Genomic DNA, 12455 nt, shown 5'->3' on the forward strand with positions numbered 1-12455 from the left:
TACAATTTTTGGCATCTAAAAATTGATCCATTTCATCTTTAGTGGATTCAGGGAACCAGACTACGTGAAATTTGTTTGGTTTTTCCAGCATTTTCGGACACAACACTTCAAACATGTCAGTGTAACAATAGGCCTATTTGATCTGTTATACTAACCCCTCAACTATAGTTCATTTCTGAAAATTACAGCGAAAGCCAATGATGTACATTCCCTTAAAGTATACGAGTCTTGCAGATTTCTTTCTTACACAGAATGTAACTGAAAATTTAAGCCGCAAACACGCATCCATCAATGATCCCTGTATTGTAAACTTATTCCATCTCCTGACCATAAGTGCATGTAACAGTATTCCCTTATTGTACATGTACACCTTGCCTACGTAATCAGACCTCTATTGTTCCCTGACCACCCCTTGTGGGCCCCATCGTGCACCCCTATGGGTGACTGGCCACTCACTCAGTGTTGGTGGTGAATAATAGCTTATTAGGCCCGACGATGCATTCTCTGTAGCTGTGTCATAAGTTGGGATCATCATTGTGCTGCGGATGACGATGCGAACAAACTGACACCATCACTTCCTGGTACAACGTCTCAAGCATCTTTCGTCTAGAGTGTCTTCCTCATTATAACTTCAGAAAAAGATTCGGAAATTCAATTTGGCTGAGTACTCTGGCCAGAGATGTTGTACGGGGAATTCAGTCGTTTTTACTGATGCCAGTTTCTGGTGTGAAATCTACAATAGCATCAAGACATTTCGCTGCGTGAAAGGAAAACTCTCTTCCACAATTCTCCCAGGACGGTCTCATCAGTTACATTCCAGCAAGAACCTTACTCCTTCTTGTGACGGAGGAACCCTTGTTTCGTCGTATTCGGAATTTAACCTCATCTCAGAACGAGTATCGAGTCTGGAGCTGTGAGATTTGTGATGACTTGCGAGAAATAACTCGGTCATCTCTCCTAGGGAATATATCACATCTCCATGATCAACTCAACAACAGAGGAAACACATTAGTTTTCTTACATGTTGACATCGCGTTTAGTTAGCAAACCGAGAACATTACTCAACCATTGAACCCCAAATCGTATATTGCTTGTCAGTGTCTTCAGCAAAGTGTAGGCCTCAGTGGAACAACACTCAGTGACCCCGGGTCACAGAGTAAATCCTTTTGTACCGCGAGCTCTGCGTGGTGCTTGGCCGGCTGTACGTGCCGGATCGCGGGGATCCTTGAGGCTTGATGCTGCCAACAAGTTGTTTAGGCCTACTGATTGTACATGTACATAATGTACATTTGCTAGGATCATTCATAGAGCAAGGAACAACGATCGCACAGACAACCTTGGTCCATGGTTCCGAGAGATTGGGTTACACAGGAACTAGTCATGCAAGTTTAAGCCCATGCACCAAAACAATAATAACTGTACTCTATATGCGCGGTGAGTCAACTTAACCTTTATACAAGTAAGCAGAATAAAACCCCTCTAAATGGCTCCTTTGCTGTCACCGTGGTTACTAGTGATGCTTGGAATGGCTGATGTGTATTTCGATGGAACAAAAGGTAAGATGATGGTGTCTTTAAAAATACAGTTTCATTAGACAGTAATCGGTCATGTCCTAAAGTGGAAATTGCATTGGTTCAAGTTGCTTCTTTCAAAGCAACCTAACCAAAATGTATCCACGTTATTGTTTACTAAACTAATTTTTACACCATTTTGACTCAAATGCAGTACGTTACTGGAGGCCATTACAAGGGCGGATCTAGAACCCCCTTTTTGGGGGGGGGCAAAAAAATTTTTTTTGTGTCTCCCAAAAAGTGGGTCAAAAAATTACGGCGTGGGGTTCGGGGCCCGCTCAAAGGCCCGAATTTTTTTTGGATTCTCGATCGATGCTCTGTGGTGCGATCTGAGGCAATTTCTGACCACTTTAGGCCAAAAAAAAAAAAGTCTCCGGTTTCTGGTATGGAGCTTGCCCCAAAAGTGGTGCGGCGACGCGGCTTTTTTTTTTTTTTTTACCTGTTTTTTTTTTTTTTTTTGGCTTCAAATGTCGGCTGATGACTGCAAATGGTGCCCGACTAAACTTAGTGCAAATATATGGGAGTCCAGAGAGGCCACATAAAGCTTATTCTCGATCATAACCCCATCTAAAAACACGTTAAAATTGTGCAGCAGCAGGATTCCAGTCAAACCAGTGAGTTTGGCAGTTTTGAGACATCATCTTGTATTGAAAAAAAACTTTTTCATTTTGCCGACGCGCATGGCTACGGCGACGCGCGCGCATACCAGAAACCGGAGACTTTTTTTTTTGGCCTTAGCCAATGTTTTTTGAGGAAAAGATGGTGGTGTACTCATTGCCTGCCTTTATTGCGACGTCACATAAAAAAAAAAAAAATTGGTTTCGGTGTTGTTTTTTTTGGGGGGGGGGCATGGCCCCCTTCCCCCCCCCCCCCCTGGATCCGCCCTTGGGCCATTACAGTGGTCAAATAGAGACCAAAGACTCACAATAATTATTTCTGCGAATCTATTTGAAATTGCAGCCAACACTATTGTTGAAGCTAGAGGGGAGTCCATCTGTTCCTATCGGATCGACAACGAAACTAAGCTGCTCACAAATCCCGTCTGTTTCCTTGATGATCAAGACTTCGTGGTTGCTTTGGCAACGGATGCAAACGAAAACATCATCTTCTTCTCTGATATTATCAGTGGGAAGCTGTTTAAGTACAGACGTGACCAGGCTCAGCCTGCGCAACTGTTGTATGGACTGGGTAGCGTTGAAGGTGAGGACACTGCAAATGAGAGAGTTACTTATCATTATTTATTTGTCTATTGTAATCTTTTACGAGAGTAGTTAATTTCAGTTTAATAAACTGCTTGCCAAAGGAATGCTCAATGATGTACTTGAAAGATATTTGGGAAATTACTTGAAAGATAGACGCCCCCCTCCCCCCCCCCCCCCCCAAAAAAAAACCCGTAACAAGCCTTGCCTAGTCGAGGTGGATTTGGCAGGAGGTCTAAATTTAGGATAAACATTTTGAAATTGTATACATGTAAAATCGGTCAATCAGTCAGTGACCGTAGTCGGCTGGCTCATTGCAGGAAAGAAAGTAATTAAAGCAAGTTAGTAAACTAGCACTGGCAAGCAAGCAAATCAAACCATCCAGAAAGCCAGTCGATCTGTCAGCCATGCAGCCACAAGCAGCAAAGTAACGAGCGAACAACCCTTATTAACCGAGCAAGCAATCGAGGTATCATCCAACACCAATCAACCCGTATGGCTTCTGACCGATCGACCTAGACACTACAAATAAAATGACCAACTTATCAAACGAATGTCAGACAAGTCGACCGTTGAGCCAACTCGACTCGGGACAAGTCGACCGTTGAGACAACTAACGAATCAACCATGTAACCAACCCACCATCCCATTCTCCTCCAGGTGTTGCTGTTGACTGGCTGGCCAAGAATCTTTACTGGACAGACTTTCAGTTGAATCACATCTGCGTGTCTCGATATGACGGAAACAATCGAGCGATCATCGTCAGCGATGACGTGCTAAACCCAAGGGGAATCGTTACCGAACCTTTCGATGGGTAAGATTTTTTTCTACAAGTGTATAATTCAAAGACGCGTGATGGCAGTTTTAAAGGAGTTTTTGTTTCATAAACTTGCCTTCTGATCTAAGCTTGCTAGGTGATGACATTCATGGCGAGATGAGAGACGGATACCGGCCTTAAAAGCTAACTAGTTCAAGTGCTGACTCGCTAAGTAGTTTATTAACTATAGCATTACATCGTTATCAAAATTATGGTGTTCTTTCTTAAGGTTACTTTTCTGGGCCGATCTAAGAGGCGTGTCCGACCAAGAGGGGCGTATAGAGCGAAGTGACATGGACGGCACAGCACGGTTTGCCATCGTGGACAACGATCTAGTCTCCCCTAGCGGACTAGTCATAGACTTCCAAGAGAAAAGGTATTTGAAAGATGCATATGTGGAGACGATAACTCAAGAACAACACAGTGCACTGAATTGAAATCTGGTTCAATAACTGTTCGGGATATAGGACACAAAATCAACGGGAACCCTTGAAGAATAAATTTAATATGATTTAAAGAACATACAGTTTATTAAAATTCAATCCGAATTCAAGTGAACAAAAATAAAGCACTCTGTGGAGACGATAACTCAAGAAAAAAACATATTGCACTGAATTGAAATTTCGTCCAATAATTGTTCAGGATATAGGACACAAATGTTTCGAAAATCGACGGGAACACTTGAAGAATAAATTTAATATGATTTTAAGAAAATACAATTTATTAATCGGGAAAAATTCAATTCGAATTCGAGTCGCTTTAAATTGAACAAAAATTAAGCACTCTTTCTCGAGACGATAACTCAAGAAAAACACATTGCATTGAATTGAAAATACGTCCAATAATTGGTCGATATATGGGACACAAAATGTTCGACGGGAACCATTGAAGAATAAATTGATTATGATTTATAAAGGAAATACAGTGTACTAATCGCGAAAAATTTAATTCGAATTCGAGTCACTTTTAATGGAACAAAATTAAAGCACTCTTTGTGGAGATGATAACTTAAGAAAAACACATTGCACTGATTTGAAACTGCGTCCCATTATTGACTGTAATATACGACACAATCCATTTCAAATTCGACAGAAACTGTTGAAGAAAAAAATGTAAACAAAAACAAAAACTACAGTGTGTAAGGGCACTCCCGTACATTTTACCAACGTCAATTTCTTCAAAAAGAGGGCGCACTACACAAACTCAATGCGACACTGTTGCTGTGAAAGAAGAATGATGAAATTTGGAGTAAACCTCTTGAGTAATGGTGAGAGATTCGCGTTCGTGGTCCTGCGAAGAATTAGCTGTTATCCATTAGCAACTCAGCTTTGCATTAATAAACTGCATTACAGCTACACTCTTCTGAACATCAAACAACAAAACAAGTTTAAAACGGCGCCATTGGTACCTTCCTCACTGCGAGAAACCATGGAAGATTTGATTATTTTTACTATTACATTGTCTTTGTTTTGCAGATTGTACTTTGCTGATCGAGGAACCGACAAAATCGAGTCAGTGACCTACGACGGGCAAGACCGAAGGGTTCTCTACCAACAGATTGGCGCCGACTTCTTTGGCATTACAATCCATGGAGTAAGTTGATGCATATACAGGGTAATGTAATACATGTATCGTACATACAGGGTGAGTAAAAAAAAACAGAACCCAAACACCATAAAATATATTTCATATTTCATAAATATGTAGCACCAAAAATAATAATGACTGGAAAGCCCATTTTAAAAAGTACTTTTGGATGAAAAAATGACTGAAATTGCTCAATCCGTTCAAAGAATATCACCATTTAAACACAATGACCCAAAAACCTGTCTCGTCCCAAAAAAAAAAGCAATTCATTTTGTGTTTTGACTGTTTGGAACAACAAAGAAAATGACACAGAATACTTGTTTCAACAACTGTCACCAACTGTAGTACACAAACAACCCTGGCTAGGCAAACAATATGATTTATAAAATGTACTTTTTTAAAAGCACGGGCCTTCAAAGGGATTCTGTTGAATATTTTTAACGTTTAAACCGAGATTTTATCGCTGGTGATGTTTGAAGACAACAAATTGCGACAACGATTTTTGAAATCGCATTTTTTGGACGAGACAGGTTTTCGGGTCATTGTGTTTAAATGGTGATATTTTCTGAACGGATTGGCCAATTTCAGTCATTTTTTCATCTAAAAGTACCTAATGAAATTGGCTTTCCAGTCATTATTATTTTTGGTGCTAAATATTTTTTTTTAAATATAAAATATAATTTTTGGGGTTTTGGTTCCGCTTTTTTTGACTCACCCTGTAGTTATGGTGTCAACTTAAAATACACCATCCAGCTTAGCTGACGGATGCGCCAACAATCTGCCCAAACCTAATTTTTTTTTGAAATAAAATTGAGTTCAGAGGCCTCCTCTGCTAACGAGCATGGCTGGAGTGCCTTACCGGAATATAGATTCCTTTCCGGCCCTTAGGGCCTATATTACCTGTTGTATGACTTTCCAGGTGTTGTTTCTGTCTCTGACTGCTTTAAAAATGTCCCAAATTCCATGGCTTTCATATATAACCTCAAGAAATAGTTTTCTCTCACCCTCTAAATGTAAATAAGGCCAAAAAACAAGTCTCCGGTTTCTGGTATGCGCGCGCGTCGCCGTAGCCATGCGCGTCGGCAAAATGAAAAGTTTTTTTTTTCAATGAAAGATGATGTCTCAAAACCGCCAAACTCACTGGATTGACTGGAATCCTGCTGCTGCACAATTTTAACGTGTTTTTAGATGGGGTTATGATCGAGAATAAGCTTTATGTGGCCTCTCTGGTCTCCCATAATATTTGCACTAAGTTTAGTCGGGCACCATTTGCAGTCATCAGCCGACATTTGAAGCAAAAAAAAAACAGGTAAAAAAAAAAAAAGCCGCGTCGCCGCACCACTTTTTGGGCAAGCTCCATACCAGAAACCGGAGACTTTTTTTTTTGGCCTAATGTTATCTTTTTTTTTAAGGATGTTCTGTACGCCACAGTGTGGCAGTCTACGGAGGCCGATGGGAAGATCATGGCCATCACCTACCAAGGTGTCAATGAGGGCCAGGTCCTGCAAACCTTAGAGCATACAGGCCAAGCCTTGGGAATAACTACGGAGGATATGGCTTACCAACCAAGACGACTGAATGGATTAACGGGTAAGTTTACTTGGAAATTCTCGTACCAAATCTCTAACAGGGAGATCTAGTTTCTTAGTGTTTTGGAGATTTTAAACATTTTAGAAGTAAGGTAAAATGATTTAGCATTGCCCAGTTATGATATTTGTTTGGTGAAACCACAATTTTGTATTTTTGGTCTAATATAATGGTAATCTTTACAGAGAATAGTCCATTTCAATATTTTTTTTAAAATATGCTTTCCAAAGGAGCCCTCACATTGAAATTACATGAAAATAAACTTAGACCATCACAAATAAAAGCGCTGATACAAGAAAAGTGGACAGAAAATAATATACAAAATATTACACAAAACATAAATGTAAAACAAGATCCATTAAAAACAAACGACTCCGATTACTTGATGGCGCTGATGTTGATTGTGGAAGCCGGCTGAATTACCCGGACCAAAGGATAGAGACACGCCTACTAATGTCAGTCACGTGATGAATCTAACAGGTGCGTGTGGTGGCCTGAATGGCGATTGTGACCATCTATGCTTGCCAACCAGCGCAGCCAGACGAGCCTGTGGATGCCGAACAGGGTACCGACTCGCTGACGACGGGGTCTCGTGTGTAACCGGTGAGTTTGGTGTTCTTGCGCATTGTAATTAACCTGAAGGACATCTGCTCTTTTAGATTCCCCTTGTCCCTATCCCGTAGTCTTCTGATCGTGGGGCACCCCTTGAAGACTTGTCAACCAGCTTCCTCCATCCATCTCGATCCTCTGACTTTCTCAGGGAGTCACTCAGCGCGTTTAGATCAAGATTTACCAAATATTCTTTGCTGTTGAATGTGGATAAATACAACATTAAGTGGGCCATAAAAAGCTAGTTAAAGTAGGATAATAGAGGATGCAAAAAATGAGATTGCTATGATAATGTCCAAAGAGAAAATACAATGACGGTTTAAGACGCATCAACGTCTTTCAAACGATAAATCTGTCGTTGAAATTTCTTTAAAATGATCTTCAGAATCGCGGCAGGCTTGATGCAAAAACACGAAGGTAATCCCTCTGTCGAACGGTCAGAAGATTTTCCTAAAAAGAAACGATAACAATCCTCATAATTTTTTATAAGAAACGAAATCTGGGCAATCACTTCTTCTGTTAATCTGCAGACTACAGCGACGAGCGTTTCTTCCTTGTTGTTGACTCCTCCCTCAACACCATCTTCCAAATCGACGCGTCCACCGACAGCCACGATATCGCAGCCTTAGCCATAGACGATCTGGTTTTCCCAGTATCCTTGGCCTATGACCATGTGGAGGGTATGGTGTACTGGACTGATCGGGCGCTTTCGGCTATCCGTAGGGCTAAGCTGGACGGATCTATGACGGAGAGTGTGCTGATTGGGAATATCAACGGTAGGCCCGTCCTTTCTTCTAGGAATATTGGATTGAGCCAGGCACTTGTCGAAATTTTTGTTTTTAGGGAAGCAACGACAACGTACCCCCGCCCCCCCCAAAAAACCGCCCTCCTGTGGCGAATTGTATGTTATGTGTAAATTCCATTGACAAACCCAAGACAACGAGATGCCACTGAATTTTAAGCACGTGCTCGATACTACAAAAGTTTGATAGGGGTTTCCTCAGGAAACTCGTAAAATGTACTAAAAGTGTAACAGAGTTTTGAAGTTTTTTGATGACCGATTATACACCATGACAGAGTTGAGATCAAAGTATGTTAACTTGTCCGTCGTGTCTGATGTATTCTTCTCTTATCCAGACCCGGGTGGTCTTGCCCTGGATACGAGGCGACGACTCGTGTACTGGACCGACGAGGACAAGAACGAGATTGGTGTGGCGAGCATAGATTTCGGGGCCAGGGTTTTCATCGACCAAGATCTTGACGAGCCCCGCGCTATCGCTGTCGACTTGCTGAATGGGTGAGTCAACTAGTCAGAGTTTGGGAGGGAGGAAGAGTGGAGGGGAATCGGGATGAAAACAGTAGAAACATAAGCAGTGGCTCTGGTGAGATGTGAACCGTAATCCTGCAGATTGGAGTACTTAGTTTGCTAGTCCCATCACTTTTAATGTGCATTGGAAATGGGTCAAGTGTATTTCTTTAAGAGTCCAGTATATACTGCGCCTATTATTATAGACTCCAAGGCATCAGTGGTTTACCTTGCAGCCAATGTAAAAACATGGGTCTAGAAGGGTATTGGCATCATAATAATTACGATTGACCATTTAGACCATAGCATACATATCATCACGATCATACTTATAGATTGTGTGTTGTGCACTTTTCCTTCCAGTGACGTGTATTGGACAGACTGGGGCGCGGTGGCCAAGATTGAGCGTGCGTCACGTGACGGCACTAACCGAGAAGTCCTAGTGGATCAGGAACTTGGATGGCCCAACTGCCTGGCATTAGACTCACAAAGTAAGTTCCAAGATGGAAACAGTAGTAAAGACTCTGTGAATACAGTAGGGCCAGCTTGATGCAAGAATTTTCTCATCTACACATGGAAATTTAAGCTCTTAATTCTAAGAAACGTTTCTGGATTTAAGAACTTCTGGTCCCACATTTATTTTTCTGAAACTCAGATGAAGTGATGTACTGGTGCGATGCGCTGCGTGATCGCATCGAGATGTCAGACATGGACGGTGGCAATCGCATCACCCTGGTGGAATTCATCGAAGAGGTGCACCCGTTCTCTCTTGTAATCTACGGTGACTACGTCTACTGGACTGATTGGCTGAGGCACAGGCTAACGAGGGCCGACAGGTGGACGGGGCAAGGGTTGGAGGAAGTGGGGAAAGAGGAGTTCTTGCGGATGCAGGGACTTGTTGCATTTGAAACTGCGGACATCTTTGAGGAAGGTAGGAACACACACACAACACTTCAAAATGATACAAGTCAGCTTCTATAATTGCTGTACTTTGTTGTACTAATAGTAAAGTAACAATACATTTTGTAATTTGATACGTTTCAACGCACTACTGACTTTTTACCTCACAAACTTCTCTTGTCTTAGCAAGAAACATGTAACTCATTCTGAAGGTTATTTCCCCTTTCAATGCCTTCTTGAATCGTTTAGCAATTACAAAATCTGGTCCAAAATTTGATAACAAATGAACTTTTTGCAAGGAAAAAAGGTTCAATTGATAAATCCATCGTGGACTTATCGTGGTTTTAAGCCCACCGCATCTATAAATGCAGTCTTTTGACACCTCTTCTGACCCTCAATTCATTGCTTTCTCATCTCTTGTCTGCTTATCCAGCCACAAACTTTAATTGAAAATGAAATAAAATCGTTGGCCATTAATCAACTTTGGATGATTTTTGTTTTCGTCATTAGAATCTCCGGTGACGGAAGGTGGATCAGAAGTCACTGACTACGTACCCGCCTCGCCTACGACAACTGCCTCGCCTCCTATGAATGGCGCCCTCAACCTCACCGTGATCATCGCCGCCGCTGGGGGCGGGCTTGCCTTGCTTGTGGTCATCGTCCTTGTCGTCTGCTGTGTGGTGAAATGTGCGCGATCAAAAGGCGGCAGGTAAGCTAAAAATAGGTTGCAAAAAATAAACGAATAATCAAAAAATACAAAACAAATTACTATTAATATGGCTTATTATGGCTACCGGTAAAATCGTTCTGACGCATCAATTAGGATATTTAGTTTCCTTTCCATTAACTGAATTTACAATTTGTACCCTCCTTTTTCCTGTTGAATTAGGGGCCCAGATGACCACGTACCTATGTCAGTCCGGAGCACATCATTTGTCGGTTCCTACGACCCAAGCGGTCTCCCCTCCCCTGTCCTAGCCAACAACAACCCTCCACCTCTACCCCCAGCCCGTAAGAAGAGCGACCCCATCTACGAGGACATCGACGAGTACCAGAAATCCGGGGCTGCCTACCAGGCCTACCTGAATCCGGCCTTCAGGGAAGGAGATGGTGACGAGGCGGCGTCCGCGCGTTACGTCAAGCGTATCACGCTCGATGACGCGCCGAAGAAAACCGCGCCAGCCCCTCCTAAAAACCCAGAGCAACGCCCGAAAGCAAAGAAACCGGCGCCCAAACCTCCAGCTAAACCAGGAGCTAAGAAGACACAACCACGCCCGGATCAGACGTATCTGACGCCAGATGCAGCACAAGAACAGGACTATATGGCCTTAAGGGTACAAGCACCTTAAGTCGGATAGGGAAAAAAACTTGGAGTAGCATTAACTATTTTGTTGGGTTCTGAGGTGTCTGAAAATAATGGCTACATTCTTCTTTAGATAACTGAGCTGAGGCAGTATTGCCGAAACGTTCAACTTCAGATGTAATTATACTTTTAGTTTCAGATCTCACGGGAAAACTGGGCAGGCCTATCTATTGCTCTTCCATGCTATTTTTGTATAAGTAAATAAATTCTAATATAAATTTTGTGGATATGGGAATTTAATGCATATGGGAATTTATGGCCGTTATAATTTAGTAAAATTAAAACACACGTCTCTTTAAATTCGTAAGAAGAAAATTTTGTAGCATATTTTCACGTTTTATTTTAAGTGAATTAAGTTGGATTTCCATGGGCTGAAAGGAACGAAATCTAATTTTCATTACCATGTGGGCCCGACGTATTATTTCAAAAGTATTGATGTTTACTCTTTACAATAAAACAATTTTTGTCAAACGACACACTGTCTCGACACACATGAAACACAAATAGCAGACCGTATTAAAGTTACACCGCCGACACATCTCTTCACTATGAACTGAATACATTGTATTTACAACTTCGATAATTTTTTTATTTTAGTGTACAGTGATAATTTTATTTATATATTTACAGAAATTGACATTAATCAAAACATTTACTGGATTTATTAATTACATTTGTACATTCGAACCTACAAGCGCGACCAGGCGCGTACGCAGGGGGGGTGTTTTGGCTGTTAAACACCCCCCTTTGCCATGTAAAAATATGGAGGGAAAAGAGAGTTATGTGACCGAGCGCGGAACAATTACAAATTATGTGCATGTTCTCAACTTTAAGCTTTGAATACAGAAGACACTTTATAAGAGCAAGAGTATATAGGCCTATATGTATTTGAAACAAATGAAACAAAATATCCCTTCATAATTTAAAAAAACTTCTGCTAAAAAAACGGGGAAAATTGGCCAGGAAACGCCTCAGATTGCACCACAGAGCATCAACGATCCAAAATTTCCCGGGGCCCTTCAGCGGGCCCCGCACCCCACGCCGTAAGTGCTTCGCGCTCCGCGCTCGCATTGGTCCTCCGGCCAAATTAATCCCGGGACATACCGTTATTTCGTTTAACTGTTTTGGATTTCCTCAAAAACAAAAACAGTAAACGAACCATTGACCGTTTTCTCGTTTTACAGTTTTGCAAAACGGTCAACGGTATTAAGTCACACACACAAAATACTTTGGGTTGTTGTTTTTAATTGTAGAAAGCGTTAAACGGCTAGTTGCTTTATTTTTAGAGTGTTGTTTTACAAAATCATAACAATGACAAAACGGTCAATAGTCTTGCCGACCATTTTTTGATTTAAGGTTCGGCAATTAAGCAATGCACCGGAATGTTAATTAATGCGTCCTTGGGATCGAGTCATTGCCTGGGCCCCGCTCCTTACATTTCGTTCTCACGACAACATTTGCGAATTGGCTATTGAAGAGCCGCGTCGACTTGAACCCCAGTTTCCTTCAAAATGTC

General features: G+C 41.6%; 1 protein-coding gene across 1 annotated transcript; it reads left to right on the forward strand.

Annotated features, from left to right (window-relative positions):
• The first annotated feature begins 420 nt into the window (after nt 1-420).
• LOC119719253 (low-density lipoprotein receptor-related protein 4-like) lies at nt 421-11636 on the forward strand. Its single transcript, XM_038188629.1, has 13 exons — nt 421-1556; nt 2532-2771; nt 3431-3584; nt 3817-3963; nt 5063-5180; nt 6587-6764; nt 7242-7364; nt 7901-8146; nt 8508-8667; nt 9040-9167; nt 9332-9607; nt 10087-10285; nt 10466-11636. Exons 1-13 carry the CDS (start codon nt 1484-1486, stop codon nt 10923-10925), a joined length of 2502 nt encoding a protein of 833 aa, XP_038044557.1. The 5' UTR covers nt 421-1483; the 3' UTR covers nt 10926-11636.
• Nucleotides 11637-12455: the final 819 nt, after the last annotated feature.

The sequence above is a fragment of the Patiria miniata genome, unplaced genomic scaffold (assembly GCF_015706575.1).
Source record: "Patiria miniata isolate m_02_andy unplaced genomic scaffold, ASM1570657v1 HiC_scaffold_8, whole genome shotgun sequence".
In the NCBI taxonomy this organism is placed as follows: Eukaryota; Metazoa; Echinodermata; class Asteroidea; order Valvatida; family Asterinidae; genus Patiria; species Patiria miniata.